Source organism: Myxine glutinosa, chromosome 5, assembly GCF_964187855.1.
Source record: "Myxine glutinosa chromosome 5, kmMyxGlut1.1, whole genome shotgun sequence".
NCBI classification, from domain to species: domain Eukaryota; kingdom Metazoa; phylum Chordata; class Myxini; order Myxiniformes; family Myxinidae; genus Myxine; species Myxine glutinosa.
This window is the reverse complement of record NC_136265.1, coordinates 121,718,664-121,736,130: the sequence shown is the minus strand read 5'-3', so window position 1 is coordinate 121,736,130 and position 17,467 is coordinate 121,718,664. Positions and strand designations below refer to the sequence as shown.

General features: G+C 46.5%; 1 protein-coding gene across 3 annotated transcripts in view; it reads left to right on the top strand.

Annotated features, from left to right (window-relative positions):
* Nucleotides 1-17,467, top strand: part of MMS22L (MMS22 like, DNA repair protein) — a 377,026-nt gene that overhangs the window by 307,551 nt on the left and 52,008 nt on the right. For all 3 annotated transcript variants that reach the window (XM_078778618.1, XM_078778619.1, XM_078778617.1), the window contains one exon: nt 7,026-7,185. In XM_078778618.1, coding sequence (XP_078634744.1) covers nt 7,026-7,185 — 160 coding nt within the window. The remainder of the gene's footprint in view (nt 1-7,025; nt 7,186-17,467) is intronic.

Here is a 17,467-nt window from a genome sequence, read left to right as displayed (position 1 = left end):
AAACTGTCTTTCCCTCGCGGTCCCACTGTACTGTCTTTCCCTCGTGGTGCCCCTGTGCTGTCTTTCCCTCGCCGTCCCTCTGTGCTGTCTTTCCCTCGTGGTCCCTCTGTGCTGTCTTTCCCTCGCGGTCCCACTGTACTGTCTTTCCCTCGCGGTCCCTCGGTGCTGTCTTTCCCTCGTGGTCCCTCTGTGCTGTCTTTCCCTCGTGGTCCCCCTGTGCTGTCTTTCCCTCGTGGTCCCCCTGTGCTGTCTTTCCCTCGCGGTCCCTCTGTGCTGTCTTTCCCTCGCGGTCCCTCTGTGCTGTCTTTCCCTCGCGGTCCCCCTGTCTGTCCCCCTGTCTGCTGTCTCCCTCGCGGTCCCCCTGTGCTGTCTTTCCCTCGCAGTCCCTCTGTGCTGTCTTTCCCTCGCAGTCCCACTGTGCTGTCTTTCCCTCGCGGTCCCCGTGTGCTGTCTTTCCCTCGCGGTCCCTCTGTCCTGTCTTTCCCTCGCGGTCCCCGTGTGCTGTCTTTCCCTCGCGGTCCCTCTGTCCTGTCTTTCCCTCGCGGTCCCTCTGTGCTGTCTTTCCCTCGCGGTCCCTCTGTGCTGTCTTTCCCTCGTGGTCCCTCTGTGCTGTCTTTCCCTCGCGGTCCCTCTGTGCTGTCTTTCCCTCGCGGTCCCTCTGTACTGTCTTTCCCTCGCGGTCCCCGTGTGCTGTCTTTCCCTCGCGGTCCCTCTGTCCTGTCTTTCCCTCGCGGTCCCCGTGTGCTGTCTTTCCCTCGCGGTCCCTCTGTCCTGTCTTTCCCTCGCGGTCCCTCTGTGCTGTCTTTCCCTCGCGGTCCCTCTGTGCTGTCTTTCCCTCGTGGTCCCTCTGTGCTGTCTTTCCCTCGTGGTCCCTCTGTGCTGTCTTTCCCTCGCGGTCCCTCTGTGCTGTCTTTCCCTCGCGGTCCCTCTGTACTGTCTTTCCCTCGCGGTCCCTCTGTGCTGTCTTTCCCTCGCGGTCCCACTGTGCTGTCTTTCCCTCGCGGTCCCCGTGTGCTGTCTTTCCCTCGCGGTCCCTCTGTCCTGTCTTTCCCTCACGGTCCCCGTGTGCTGTCTTTCCCTCGCGGTCCCTCTGTCCTGTCTTTCCCTCGCGGTCCCTCTGTGCTGTCTTTCCCTCGCGGTCCCTCTGTGCTGTCTTTCCCTCGTGGTCCCTCTGTGCTGTCTTTCCCTCGCGGTCCCTCTGTGCTGTCTTTCCCTCACGGTCCCTCTGTACTGTCTTTCCCTCGTGGTCCCTCTGTGCTGTCTTTCCCTCGCGGTCCCCCTGTGCTGTCTTTCCCTCGTGGTCCCCCTGTGCTGTCTTTCCCTCGCGGTCCCTCTGTGCTGTCTTTCCCTCGCGGTCCCTCTGTGCTGTCTTTCCCTCGTGGTCCCTCTGTGCTGTCTTTCCCTCGCGGTCCCACTGTGCTGTCTTTCCCTCGCGGTCCCTCTGTGCTGTCTTTCCCTCGCGGTCCCTCTGTGCTGTCTTTCCCTCGCGGTCCCCCTGTGCTGTCTTTCCCTCGCGGTCCCCCTGTGCTGTCTTTCCCTCGCAGTCCCCCTGTGCTGTCTTTCCCTCATGGTCCCTCTGTGCTGTCTTTCCCTCGCGGTCCCCCTGTGCTGTCTTTCCCTCGCGGTCCCCCTGTGCTGTCTTTCCCTCACGGTCCCCCTGTGCTGTCTTTCCCTCGCAGTCCCTCTGTGCTGTCTTTCCCTCGCGGTCCCACTGTGCTGTCTTTCCCTCGCGGTCCCCGTGTGCTGTCTTTCCCTCGCGGTCCCTCTGTCCTGTCTTTCCCTCGCGGTCCCCGTGTGCTGTCTTTCCCTCGCGGTCCCTCTGTCCTGTCTTTCCCTCGCGGTCCCTCTGTGCTGTCTTTCCCTCGCGGTCCCTCTGTGCTGTCTGTCCCTCGTGGTCCCTCTGTGCTGTTTTTCCCTCGCGGTCCCTCTGTGCTGTCTTTCCCTCGCGGTGACTCTGTACTGTCTTTCCCTCGTGGTCCCTCTGTGCTGTCTTTCCCTCGCGGTCCCCCTGTGCTGTCTTTCCCTCGTGGTCCCCCTGTGCTGTCTTTCCCTCGCGGTCCCTCTGTGCTGTCTTTCCCTCGCGGTCCCTCTGTGCTGTCTTTCCCTCGTGGTCCCTCTGTGCTGTCTTTCCCTCGCGGTCCCACTGTGCTGTCTTTCCCTCGCGGTCCCCCTGTGCTGTCTTTCCCTCGCGGTCCCCCCCTGTGCTGTCTTTCCCTCGCGGTCCCCAGCTCTTTCACGAGCCTCGATTCAGTATTTCTAACAAAAAAAAAAAAAAAAAAAAAAAAAAAAACTTTGTGGACACGCTGGTTGTGTGACGAGGACAAATCAATTCAATTTCGGTGAAGATCCGGATCCGGATACGAGAAACACTAGATATGAGAAGTTAATTTAACAAATTTATTTTTTTGCTGGGAACAAAGCAAAACATGTCCACTTTAAAAGGTTGAGAAATTAAAAACCTGAGTCGCACAGCTTTTCGGAACATAGGTTGCAAAAAATGAGGCAGTGTCTTAATTCTTTGATCGCTCGTACTCCAACTTGGTTTACAAGTAAATGTGGGACTTGCTACGGTGACATGAGACTAATGCCATGGTGACCTGAGACTAATGCTACTGTGATTTGAGACTAATGCCACTGTGACTTGAGACTAATGCTACTGTGACTTGAGACTAATGCTACTGTCACTTGAGACTAATGCTACTGTGACTTGAGACTAATGCTACTGTGATTTGAGACTAATGCTACTGTGACTTGAGACTAATGCTACTGTGACTTGAGACTAATGCTACTGTGACTTGAGACTAATGCTACTGTGACTTGAGACTAATGCTACTGTGATTTGAGACTAATGCTACTGTGATTTGAGACTAATGCTACTGTGATTTGAGACTAATGCTACTGTGACTTGAGACTAATGCTACTGTGACTTGAGACTAATGCTACTGTGACTTGAGACTAATGCTACTGTGACTTGAGACTAATGCTACTGTGACTTGAGACTAATGCTACTGTGACTTGAGACTAATGCTACTGTGACTTGAGACTAATGCTACTGTGACTTGAGACTAATGCTACTGTGACTTGAGACTAATGCTACTGTGACTTGAGACTAATGCTACTGTGACTTGAGAATAATGCTACTGTGTCTTGAGACTAATGCTACTGTGACTTGAGACTAATGCTACTGTGACTTGAGACTAATGCTACTGTGACTTGAGACTAATGCTACTGTGACTTGAGAGTAATGCTACTGTGACTTGAGACTAATGCTACTGTGACTTGAGACTAATGCTACTGTGATTTGAGACTAATGCTACTGTGACTTGAGACTAATGCTACTGTGACTTGAGACTAATGCTACTGTGACTTGAGACTAATGCTACTGTGACTTGAGACTAATGCTACTGTGACTTGAGACAAGTGCTACTGTGACTTGAGACAAGTGCTACTGTGATTTGAGACTAATGCCACTGTGACTTGAGACTAATGCTACTGTGACTTGAGACTAATGCTACTGTGACTTGAGACTAATGCTACTGTGACTTGAGACTAATGCTACTGTGACTTGAGACTAATGCTACTGTGACTTGAGACTAATGCTACTGTGACTTGAGACTAATGCTACTGTGACTTGAGACTAATGCGACTGTGATTTAAGACTAATGCTACTGTGACTTGAGACTAATGCTACTGTGACTTGAGACTAATGCTACTGTGACTTGAGACTAATGCTACTGTGACTTGAGACTAATGCTACTGTGACTTGAGACTAATGCTACTGTGACTTGAGACTAATGCTACTGTGACTTGAGACTAATGCTACTGTGACTTGAGACTAATGCTACTGTGACTTGAGACTAATGCTACTGTGACTTGAGACTAATGCTACTGTGACTTGAGACTAATGCTACTGTGACTTGAGACTAATGCTACTGTGACTTGAGACTAATGCTACTGTGACTTGAGACTAATGCTACTGTGACCTGAGACTAATGCTACTGTGACCTGAGACTAATGCTACTGTGACCTGAGACTAATGCTACTGTGACCTGAGACTAATGCTACTGTGACCTGAGACTAATGCTGCTGTGACCTGAGACTAATGCTGCTGTGACTTGAGACTAATGCTACTGTGACTTGAGACTAATGCTACTGTGACTTGAGACTTTGCTCAACTGACTTGTTGGCATGTCTGACACACACGCACACACACACGCAGTTTGCTGCATGTGAAAGAATATTTCTCAATATTTTATTGCCAAGATCATCATCCGAACTCGAAAGGACCTATGGGGACTGAACTTTTTTCTGTTTTTTTTTTTTTTGTTTGTTTTTTTTGTATACAAGATCGAGGCTCGTGTAAGAGCTAACATTAATGACAAAAACCCCAAAAACAAACGGACACATAAGACGAAATGAAGGGAGTGGGAGACAAGATGGGGAGAGAGGGGGAAGCACACAAGTACAACATTTGAGAGCAGGGACATCGGGAGATCTGTGGGAGGTAGAGGGCTTGGGGGGGAGGAGGCGTGGGAAGCTGGGTGTGGGGGGTTGAAGTGGTTAAAAAAAAAACACATGGACACTGCTAGGACTTCCAGGAAAGAAGGCGGTATTTCAGAAAAGTGGATCTGGGGTTAATTAATAGGGGGTAGAAAAGATCAAGGTTTTGGATGGGGGAAGATAAGAGATGGTGGTGAACAGCTGTTTTAAAGACCTGGAGGGATCAGTGGGATTGAAGAGAGTGAGGGAGTTTGTTCCAGAGGTGGGAGAAAAGAGGAATGAAAGAGTGAAGGTGAGCAGAGAGTCTTGATTTTCGCAGTTTAACCATGAGGGTTGCTGGCAGATCTTGTGTGACCCTTTAGGAGTACTTTGGGGACAGAGCACAGACAGTGCTGGGGGGGCTAGGCCAGAGAGGAGTCTGTAGAAGACAGAAAGACCACCAACCTGCCTGTGGTGAGTGAGTGAGTGAAAGGCCCTCAGCATCAGCTTCATCGAGGGAGATTCCAAAGATTCTGAAAGCTTTGGCTTCAACAGTGTGAAGCTGAGCGAGGTATGAGGCAGGAGCACCAGCCCAGAGGGGAGAGCAGTATTCCATTGAACTGCGGATGAAAGCCTTGTATGTGGTGAGAAGCTCAGGTGTGCCAAGGAAGGACTTCGCACGACGAAGAATGCCCAGTCGGCGACTGGCTTTGGAGGCCATCTTGGAAATGTGTTTTTCCCAGGAAAGATCATGGCAGATTGTGAGACCCAAGAGATTGAGTGACAGAACTTCTTGGAGAGGATTGTTGAGAAAGTAGATGGGCTTGATGCAGAAAGCACTCAAAGCACTTGTAGAAAGTAGATGAAAGCACTCAAACGAATCATGACCGTGTTCAACATTCTCACCACTTGTGCTTGGCTGCCCTACCCCCTTCCTCTACAGGATGCTAACAGTCTCCATAAACTTTTTGTGCCACTCCCAAATCGTTTTCACTGGGGTGGCTGTCTTTCTGTAGGTTGTCCTGAAACTTCATTGAACCTGTGTAGCTGATTCGATCTTTAAACCAGGAAACACAGTAAAAGTGAATGTTGAATTGACACCTTATTGAATTTCCACTAAGAATGAATGATTATTTCTATGCTTCTAAAACACTAACATCCAATTCCTTTGCGATTTCACTTTGAGTACCATAATTCGGTTGTTCTCAAAAATTATGTGTTCAACATGTTTTCTGTTTTCTTGAGTGACAGCAGTTTGTTTCATGTGAGAGTGTTCAAGATTGCTCAGCAATCCGCGGCCATGTTTGGTCGTTGTGCACATTTTGTTTTTGGGGGTTTCTTTGTGCGCATGATCGAGGCTTGTGGAAGAGGTAGGGCACACAACGACATGAAAGACGTGCATTGCCAAATTGTACAGACGGTCTCCTGTGAATTTCAGCTCGTCGTTTTTTTTTTGTTTTTTTTTTGTTTTTTTTTGTATACAAGTTCGAGGCTCGTGAAAGAGCGAACATTAATCACACAGAAAGACAAACCGACACATAAAACATATAACATAGGGAGCGGTAGACAAGATGGGGAGAGAGGGGGAAGGACACAAACACAACATTTGAGAGCAGGGACCGAGAGACATGGAGACATCGAGAGATCTGAGAGAGGGCGAGGGCTTTGGGGGGGGGGGGGGGGGGCGTGGGAAGGGGGCAGTGGGAGAGGTATAAAACATATGGACCCTGCCAGGACTTACAGGAAAGAAGTTGGAATTTCAAACAAGGTGGATCTGGGGTGAATTAGCGGGGGTAGAAAAGATCAAGGTTTTGGATGGGGGAAGATAAGAGATGGTGGTGAACAGCTGTTTTAAAGACCTGGAGGGAGGAGTGGGATTGAAGGGAGTGAGGTAGTTTGTTCCAGAGGCGGGAGAAAAGAGGAATGAAAGAGTGAAGGTGAGCGGAGAGCCGAGATTTCGGCAGTTTAACCCGAAATTTAACCCGGCAGTTTAACCATCAGAGGGTTGCTGGCAGATCTTGTGCGACCTGTAGGAATATTTGGGGGACAGAGCACAGAGAGAGCTGGGGGTGCAAGGCCGGAGAGGAGTCGGTAGAAGACAGAAAGACCACCTACCTGCCTGCGGTGAGTGAGTGAAAGGCCCTCAGAGATAGCTTCATCGCGGGAGATTCCAATAATTCTGAAAGCTTTGGTTTCAACAGCGTGAAGGCTTTGATGTTTTGATGTTTTGATGATGTTTTTGATGTTTGATGTTCTCCTTCACCAGGAAATTGATGATATACCTCTATTCCACACTCCACAGCACACATGAATTTTAGCTGCCATATTGGTCTAACCAGAATGCTTTTACCGGTGTTGTCACATCTTGTACACCTTGATCAGGGTAAACGATTTTGATACAATTTCAGCGGTGAACTGTTATATTTGCATGTTCTACAATTTAAAAAAGTCCGTTTAAATCTTGAACTATGCTTATGTTAGCCAATCAATCAAATGTTGGCCATCCAATGTCAACTTGTTTTATAATGTCTATTTCTTTTGGTCAGGGTGTTGAGAAATCTTTTGGCCAATTGCATTCCCTTGCTGACCGCACCACCCTTGTTTCGCGTGCACTGGCTTACCTGGGAGACTTCCTGAAGCCTGTACGAGCACCGCTAGGTCAGGCGGGGCCTAAGGCCACGCTGCATTTGACCTATCAAGTAGCAGGTAAGATTCATCGTGTCGGGATACATGAGCAGGGAGCGCTCCACACCGGTCGCAATTGCCAAAACGTTCGAGCTTCTCTAGGGGAGTGTAAGTTTCTTTTAAAATCCAAGTGTTCATCGATTTTGCTTGAAGCAGCAACATGTCCCACTTAAACGAGTGTTTGAGATGTCACCTTGGGCACAGCAGTACCTCAATGGTGAGCTGTTCAAATGATGCACCTCATGGCTTTGGGATTATAGCAAAATATCTTTTTTTAACATTGCTGTTGTGTTGTATCTTGTGTATTCGTTATCTTTTCCGACCTTGTGACTTTGATAAATTCCGAGGTTTGCTTGCATACATCAAATTTTACATGGAGTTTTTTTATCCATGGTATTTTTACACACAAAGCTTGTTTGTGTGCTACAAAAACGATTCTTGCCTGCCTTTTGAAGGTATTTTCCAGTTTTGGATGCGCACTTGTATATCCAGGCCGGAAGCCTTCACATGCCTTCAGTGTATAGTTAATTAGGACGTGTACGCAGCCAGTGCAGGAAATCATTTTTAATAGCCTTGTTTGTCAAACACTCGTCTCTTAAGCACTCCTTGATACGGATGTCCTTGATGAGCAATCGCCATATGAGGCCAATCATTTGTACATTTAAACAGGCTTGATGTTTTATTGACCAAATATTTCGGAATCATTCTCTTCCACTGTTCGTGATCCCATTAGCCACATCTTGATTTTTTTAGAGTATGCATTAAGGTGGGAAATGCGTGATTATGGGTATTGGTTAACAACCTTATAAACACAAATTTCCTCAAAAATGATTGATCTACATACAGTACACAATCGATCCCATGAGATGCTTTTGTGTGTTGCCATTTTCCTCAGAGATGGCTGAACGAATCTTCATCAAACTTTCAGGTTCATCAGGGAGTGTTTTAGGGAAAAAACATTTTTTAAACTTACATTTTTTATTTCTAAATAATTATATAATGCCTATGCCTTTGTAGCTATGTGAAAGGTAATATTAAATGATCCCTGACCTCATTCCTTAGTGGGTGTAGGGAAGTGGTTTAGGTCCCCACGACAAATAAAAAAACAATTTTTTATTTCTTTAAAATTCCAACACGATCAGAGCAACACCGGGCAGCGCCTGGGTATCCCTGCTGGGCAACGCCAGGTACACCTGTTATGCAATGCCCAGGTGGGTACCCCTGCTGAGGAACACCTGGATACCCTTGCTAGGCAATGTCGGGTACCCCTACTCATCCAATATGCTCTTGTTACATGACAGGTGTAATATATATATATATATATATATATATATATATATATATATGTATGTTTGTATGTTTTTAAAATTTAATTATTATTGTTTTTGTGGAACTAATCTTTTGCAAAGAAGCATGTGATCGTTTTTGTTTGGCATGGCAAATTTGTTGATGCAAAATTGCCATCCTGCCTTTTTTACCCATGGCTGATGTACCCAAATAAATACTACATCCCTTGGCCGTACTTGCACAAACTTGAAATGATTGTACTTGCACAAACTGATAAACCACATGTGCCGAGAAAGATAATAATCTTGGTTTTCAATTCGGTAGAAAATCGTATTTCAGTTGGTAAACAATCGTATTCCTGATATCCTGCTAATTACATTATAAATTGATTTTGTGGTTGAAATATTCAAGAAACGCAACCGAGGAATGAAAGTATGGATTTTTGTGGTTTTGATTTTGCTCCATATCAACAATGCAGGAACGAGACTGTGGAAGATCATGTGACATTGTGTCTGTGCTTCCAATCTCTCCAATCTACAATGCTTCTCTGCAAATTTGGTTCTTTCGATTGCACTTCTCTTTGATGCCCAGAGAGCTATATGAGGATTGCGTTTGCCATTGAAGGGTTAATATCTGTTGAGTTACCTACTAATACTCGTGGTGTCGCTTTGCCCCCTCCACTCGCGTGCGCCCTCAGGCCCGGCGGCACCAGGTGGCAGCTGGGATGTGAGCAAGGAGATTAACGATCATGATGCGTATCGCTGTCACTGCCGCTACTTACAAATTCCTCCCGTGTTTTGCTGCTCATTTATTTATTTTTCCACAAGAATGAAGCTTGTGGAAGAGCAAGAGTGCTCCCGACCTGAGGCCAAGGCCGTGAGGCCGGACACACCAAGTTGGATTCCACGAGTCAATACACAATGCTTAGAGTGGCAGTGAGCAACTTTTATATTATCATTAGTCATTATATCTATACATATATATATATATACATACTTTATTTATTTATTTATTTATTTTCAACTGCATCTTTTTCTTCTTGGCTCATCAGCTATATCTGGAAATTATATAACTGAATCCTTCCCTTTTTGAGTCAAGTTATTTCGTAATCATGGAGTTGTATGATAATCCACAATTAGGGGGTGGAGTTTAGACCCTATGTCCACCATGTACCAACAGGATTTCTGCCATCAGGGTTAAGCTAAACAGTTCCTCTGTATTATTTGTTAAGAGTCCACCGCCTTTTGGGGTTTGAGTCCTAAGCCGTCCCTTTGGCTGACAAACCAACCAGGGAGCCTTTGCAATACGATGGAAAGCTGCCACCTGCAGGTCAGTGGCATTTCAGCGGGAAATGACATTTGTGTGTGATGGATGTGCAGTGAGGAGCAGCATTGCAGGCATGCTACATTTCTCTTGTGATGAGATAATCAAGGCAGTAAATCTCTTGTTTTTGTTTTTGTTTTTTTTATATAACAAAGTACCGATTCCACAAGTACCGATTCTGAGGTTCTCAGAAATCCTGCCAAGCCTCGTGGTGAGTGGCTGTTGGTTGCATTTGGCAGCTGGTTAGCTTTCTGCTGAGTCACCCCCTCTGAAAACCCTGTCATTACTCACGAGATATAGCCCTTTCTCTTGGAAGATTTTATCGATCAGGATGTATCTTCGCCATGATGCAGGAAATTCGAAGTCTGCTTGTTGTTGAAAATGTTGCCTCAAATAGGTTTGAATAGCAAAGCATTCATTTTTATTTATTGATTAAAAAAGAGGAGTGAAATTAAGGTTGGAACATTTGTTAAAGGAGGGGTTGGGACATTGGGGTTTAAATTATTAATTTCACCATGAGGTTACCCAGTCAGGAATTTTGAAGAACCGACAAATCATTGCAAAGTACAGTCAACCCTCGTTAATCTGGACTACTTTGTTCCCAGAACCCAATATCGGATTAGCGAGATTGTCGGATAATCGATTTTGCGGATTAGAGGGATAAAATGAATGGCGAAAATCCTGGATGTTTTGGTTGGACAGCGAGATTTCCGGATTAAACGGGGTCGGATTAACGAGGGTTGACTGTAATCCTTTGTTGAAGCCCAAGGGGAAGGTTCAAGGATCTGCACAATTGTGGATGTGTTAGGTCAACGTTCGGCCAGTGGGGTCTTTATGTAGTTCGCCAATTTACCCTGAGCTGAATCCAAATGATGATTGGGAATTTTACAAAAGGCTATGTCCAATCAGACAGCCAGCTTATGAGTTTCATACACTGTATTTATATTTGTATAAATATATTGTCGCGTCCCCGGGGTTAACACCCCAAGAGGACGAATGACCGAAACGAGCTTTTAACTCCGAGGCGTATTTCAAACCTTGGCGGGATATTCTTTTCGCGCACGCGGGAAGGTTTGAAGTCTTACCTGATCGGACGGCCGACACTGGGTTAATCCGAACCCACAAACAAAGAAACGAAACAAGACAATAAATTGAAAATCTACAACTAATGATTTAATGAAAATAATGCAAGCACAATAAAAATGTTGAGGTAAAAACTAAAAGTAATAGGCTAAGGTGAGGGACACTCCATGCAAACTCAATTACAGACACAGGGAGAATAAGAGAAAATAAAATGATTTGGTAATCGGCCGGCACTCAGCTTTACAGTTCAACCGAGGGCTTGTAGACGTTCGTTGCCTCCAAACCACCGCATTGGAGGCGCACGAAATGGTGCGGAGTCACGCTCCTCGACGTCCCAACGTGAGGTACTTCTCGCGATGCCGACTGCTCCAAACCTCTCTTATACGGTCTCTTTCCATGAGCGCACACTAACCAAAGATGCGCCACTGCCTGCGACTAAGCCAGAACAAAGAGAAAATGTGACCGCCTCCAATGAACGCCAGGACCAGAAGAAGCGCAATGCGACTGTCTCTAACCAACGCCAGGACCAGGAGAGAGAGAGAGCAAAAGGCAAATGCAGCCGTCCTCATTGAAAGCCAATAAAAGAGAGACCAAGATGGTGAGATGGTGTTTTTTTTCCTCTCAGCTCTCCAATGTTTGACCGCTGACATCACACTCTGTCCAATCACCGAGCGCTATTCCATCATCCATCGTGCCTCCACCAATCATGAAGGCCGGGACGTGGCCTCTTCATTACGAGTCGTCTGGGGGTGGAATTTAATCTCTTCGGGAATGTTCGGATGACGTCATTCCCTTGCCTATCGGCAAATGCTGTTTCTGTCGTACCTGGCGACGTGGTGAGCGAATCAGCCCATTACATCGCTATCGTGGTTTTGATGAGCCCTCAATTTCCTTGCTAGCCGAATGTAATAAAACCGAATGGAAGACTACAGGAGGCAAATTACACACTGGGGAATTAATCTTCAAGCGCTATAAATAATCAGCACAAATCCCACACCTCTTATGGCGACATGCAAACGCTCTTACCTGGACAGACTGCCTACTTACGTACATCGAGATGGCTTCTTCACGGAATACGGAGCATTCTAATCTACACATTCTGAACTTTCTTAAGGTATTTCATGCCTACCCCCCACAAACGTAACAATATGCTCGTGATGTGCCGATGCTATGCACAGATGGAAGCCCATTATCTCCAAAAACAAAAATGTTCTCAGTAATTTTATAAAAACGCCTACCCACGTTATGACACATGCAGGGACCCCAAAAGCTGCACAGAAAATTTGGTGGGGCTGGCCCAAAAACTGTTAAGAATAGTACTGTGTAAAATGGATGTACCTTTACTAAGCCTGGTGTTGGCTTAGCGGTTAGGGTGCCGGCTTGGGATCCTAGGATCCTGGGTTCGAATCCCGGTCGATCGCTGAATTAACGCCAGGGGGGTTGACTCAGCCTGTCATCCTTCCGAGGTCGGCAAATTGAGTACCAGCTTGCTGGGATGAATGATCACGGTGTGTACCCCGATTTAGAATAGGTACACCGTATCCCTGCGCATTGTAAGAGCGTGACCAAGGGTTGGCGTCAGGAAGGGCATCCGGCCATAAAAACATTGCCTCAAACAGGGAACCATGATTGTCATGGGGCCCGCAAGGCTAACCCCCGCTCTAGCGGGGAAAATGGCCTTAAAACGATCTTTTTTTTTTCTTTTCTTTTCTTTTTTGTATGCTGAATCGAGGCTCGTGAAAGAGCTGACATTTACTCCACAAACAAATCAACCAGACAAACAAAATATATAAAAAGAGGGAGCGGAAGACAACAGAAGGGGAAGCACACAAACACTTGAGAGCACACAACATTTGAGAGCAGGGAGATGTGTGGGAGGGAGAGGGCTTGGGGGGAGGAGGCGTGGGAAGGGTGGGGGGGGGGGGGGGTGGGAGAAGTATAAAACACAAGGACACCAAGGACTTCCAGGACAGAAGTTGGTATTTCAAAAAAGTGGAATTGGGGTGAAATTAGCGGGGGTAGAAAAGATCAAGGTTTTGGATGGGGGAAGATAAGAGATGGTGGTGAACAGCTGTTTTAAAGACCTGGAGGGTGGAGTGGGATTGAAGAGAGTGAGGGAGTTTGTTCCAGAGGCGGGAGAAAAGAGGAATGAAGGAGTGAAGGTGAGCAGAGAGTCTTGATTTTGGCAAGAAAAATCATTCATTCATTCATTCATTTTACTGATGATGATGACGATTATGATAACAATGACGATGGTTTACCGAACCAGCGAATGTTTCCACATGTGGTAAATACCGAAACTGCTATTGCCAAACCTGTGAATGCATTTACATGCAGAGAGGGAGCAGTTTCGGACAGGGGGAAACTCAAAATCACATTGTATTGAGATATTTATGAAACCTCCCACCCACCTTAGGACACCCACTAGGACCCAAAAACATTTCACAAAGTTTGGCATGGCTAAACCCAAAACTGAAGTAGTTCGGGGATGGACTGACAGACAGACCTGCTTTATTGTCCCCCGTCGCACCGCGGAGCGAAAGGGGGACTATGGTTTTCCCGTCCGTCCGTCCGTGCATGCGTACGTGCGTGCGTGCGTACGCGAAGGACCGCATTCGAATTTGGTGTGTGGGTGCAACCCACGTCAAAATACAAGATGGCCGCCGCCATGTATGTCTGAACCTTGTGAGCTGAATATCTTGAAAAATAAGCGAAGCACCAACTTCTAATCTGGTGTGTGGGTGTATCTAGGCATAAGGAAGAACGCTATTGAAAATTGGGTCGCCAGGTCAAAATCCAAGATGGCCACCACCATATATATATGTCTGAACCTTGTGAGCGAAATATCTTGAAAAATAAACGAACGACTAACGTCTAATCTGGTCTGTGGGTGTATCTACGCATAAGGAAGAACGCTATTGAAAATTGGGTCACCACGTCAAAATCCAAGATGGCCACCGCCATGTATGTCTGAACCTTGTGAGCGGAATATCTTGAAAAAGAAGCGAAGTACCAACTTCTAATCTGGGGTGTGGGTGTATCTAGGCATAAGGAAGAACGCTATTGAAAATTGGGTCGCCACGTCAAAATCCAAGATGGCCGCCACCATATATATATCTGAACCTTGTGAGCAAAATATCTTGAAAAATAAACGAACTACTAACGTTTGATCTGGTGTGTCGGTGTATCTACGCATAAGGAAGAACGCTATTGAAAATTGGGTCGCCACGTCAAAATCCAAGATGACCGCCGCCATGTATGTCTGAACCTTGTGAGCGGAATATCTTGGAAAAATAAGCGAAGTACCAACTTCTAATCTGGTGTGTGGGTGTAACTAGGCATAAGGAAGAACGCTATTGAAAATTGGGTCGCCACGTCAAAATCCAAGATGGCCGCCACCATATATATGTCTGAACCTTGTGAGTGAAATATCTTGAAAAATAAACGAACTACTAACTTCTAATCTGGTATGTGGGTGTTTCTACGCATAAGGGAGAACGCTATTGAAAATTGGATCGCCACGTCAAAATCCAAGATGGCCACCACCATGTGAGCGAAATATCTTGAAAAATAAACGAGCTACTAACTTCTAATCTGGTGTGTGGGTGTATCTACGCATAAGGGAGAACGCTATTGAAAATTGGGTCGCCACGTCAAAATCCAAGATGGCCGCCTTGCGTCTTCCACTTTGTCAACTCAGATCACGTCACCGACGGGGGACCTAGGCGTAACGCTTGTATTTCTTAGTATTTCTTTGCATTTATGTTTTACTATTGTGGAACAATAGCACTTTGTATGTTTATTCTCTCCCTCCTATTTCTCCCTAGATGGTGATATATATATTGTTACGTTTATGGCGGTAGCAATGAAATACCTTAGTCCAGGTAGAATTGTATAGACAGTGTGCTCAGAATGTCGCGAAGAAGAAGAAACACTCCTGTAACTAAGTGGGGCTGGATGTCACGTAAGTGTATATGTGTCTCCATGGCGAGGGGTGGAGCTATGATAATTAGTTAGGGTATAAGGGTGCATTTCCTGTGCGTAAATTGCCTCTGTTTTTCCCTTTGTTGTTATAAAACACACACCACAACCATGCTATCAGGACCTGAAAGAAATTACGCAGTCACCGACCGGATCCGGACACCACTACTAACACCACCTTGCAAATATGCTCGATGGGCATCGGGTGTGGCCGTGAGGCTACGCCCCGAAGAACGATTGGTTGGAGCGCTGCGATGGCGTGGCACGATTGGTGAGAGTGTGACGTCATCATAGAATGTTCCAGCACAAGGAACAAAAAGAGCACGTCCTGCCATTTTCACTCTCTTGCGCTGGGTTTCATTATGAACGGACGCACTCTTGTCGCATTTACGCTCTTGCGCTGGGTTTTATTGCGGGCGGACGCACTTCCTGCGCACTCTTGGTCCTGGCTTTCATCGTGAGTTCGCACTCTCTTTGTCCTGGGCGGTCGTATTGCTGGCTTGTGTGCGATCGTAAAGAGGAAGAGTCCGTCCCATTTTTTCTCACTCTCCTGGTCCGGGCTTCGTCGCGAGCAGACGTATTTCCCTCTCACTGTTCCTGGCTAGTGGAAGAGGCCGCATATTTTTCCTCTCCTTGGAGCTGGCTGTGCTTGGTGCCGTCTGTGCCTGAAAGGAACGTCGGGGCTTGGTGCAGCTGAGCAGGAAGGACGAGGGAGGAGCTCGAGCCTGTTCGCTTCGCGTCGGCGGCTGGCGGTGAACGCGACTTTGCGCCAACATGTTTTCCCGCGCAGGGACCGTGTTTTCCCACGCAGGGATGTGGGACCTTTGACGACCCCGGACGGTCAAGGACGCCAGAGCGAAGTCGCAGGCAAACACACCACACCACACTTTTACGTTTATTTTGTCATCCCTTTGTGTGTAATTGTGTCAGTGGAGGATCCTCAATATAGGAATTTTAGTTTACTGTGCATTCATTTTTGTTGCCTGCATTATTTTCATTAAACCTTTCATTATTTGTTGCATTTTAATTGTTGTATTGTGGCTTTGCCGGTTTTGTATGTTCATTTGCCGTGGGGATCGGATAACCCCTGTACGCCGCGCCCGGCCATGCAGGTAAGCTCTCGCCGCCCTCCAATATCCCCCTCCCCCCCTCCTTCCCCTCCCCCCCCCCCCCCCTGCGTGTCACTGCCGCCATAGTTGAGTATACGCCTTGTAGTTAAAGCTCGGTCGCCCCCCCCCCCCCCCCCCCTGGTCTTGACCCAGGGGACACGACAATATATATATATATACACACATGTATATAACCGAAAAACACAGTCCGTCCTTGAAGCCGTCCATGAAGCCATGTTATTATATGTCTGTTAAGTATGTACTGTTTGAAAGTCAGTTGCATCCTGTCTATTAATTTGGTACATCTATTAACCGTACTGTTTGAACGTCGGTTGCCTCCTGTCTATTAATTACGTACGTCTGTGGGCTATGGGCACGTACGTCTGTGGGCAACACATACTGTTGGAATATACCTTTCGACCCTTTAGACTGCTGAGACACCTTAGACCTTTGGAGACACTTTAGGTTCCACAAGACCACAAATACCCTTCAAGACCGAGAGTAACCAAAATATCCCAACATCCCCTGAAGATCCAAAATATCCCGAAAACACTTGAAGACCCCAAAGACCCTTAAAGATCCAAAAGACCTCAAAGAACCAAAGCACCTGAAGACCCAAAGACCCAAAACACCCTGAAGACACAAAATACCCCGAAAACCCAGAATACACAAAAGACCCCGAAGACCCAAAATACCCTTGAATACCTAGAGGACCCTAAATATCTTGAAGACCCAAAATCCCGAAATAACCTGAAAGACCCCGCACACCCAAAAGACCATGAATACCCAAAATATCCTGGAGACCCTGAAGATTATTACATTTAGACCCCTTCCACATTTTAGACCCATTAGACCAGCTTGGACCCTTAACCATTTAGTGCTTGAGACCACTTGAACCTTTTCAGATGACAAATAAATAATATCACCAATATTACAAATAAATTTGTACAATAGAGATGTAAATTTGTACAAAAGAGATGTTTGTATTATGATTGGTGTAAATCATGACAACACAGCAACTTACGTACAGTCAGGTCATTATCCTCAGTTTAAACAAGCCCGTTCCTCTGCGGCGACGCCTAGCGAGCCGATCCACGCTAGTTGTCAATAAAGATGTGTGAGCCAGTTCCAGAGGCAGCTATGGAAGCCCAAGCCATGACACCACCTCCACCATGTTTCACAGATGAGGTAGTATGCTTTGGATTATATACAGTTCCTTCCTTTCTCCAAACTTTTGCATTTCCTTTGCTTGGGTAAATCTTATCTTGGTCTCCTCTGTCCATAAACTTTGTTCCAGAACTCACTGGCTCACCTCTGTATTTATTGGCAAATTCTAATGTAGCCTTTCTATTTTCACTGCGGAGAGGTTCGCATCTTGCGGTGTAGCCTTTGTAATTCTGCTGTCAAAGTCTTCTGTGAATGGTTGATTGTGATACTTTCACCCCTGCACTTTGGAAGTTGATGGTGATTTCACTGACAGTTTCACTGACATATTTTTCTTCACAGCTCCAATGATTTTT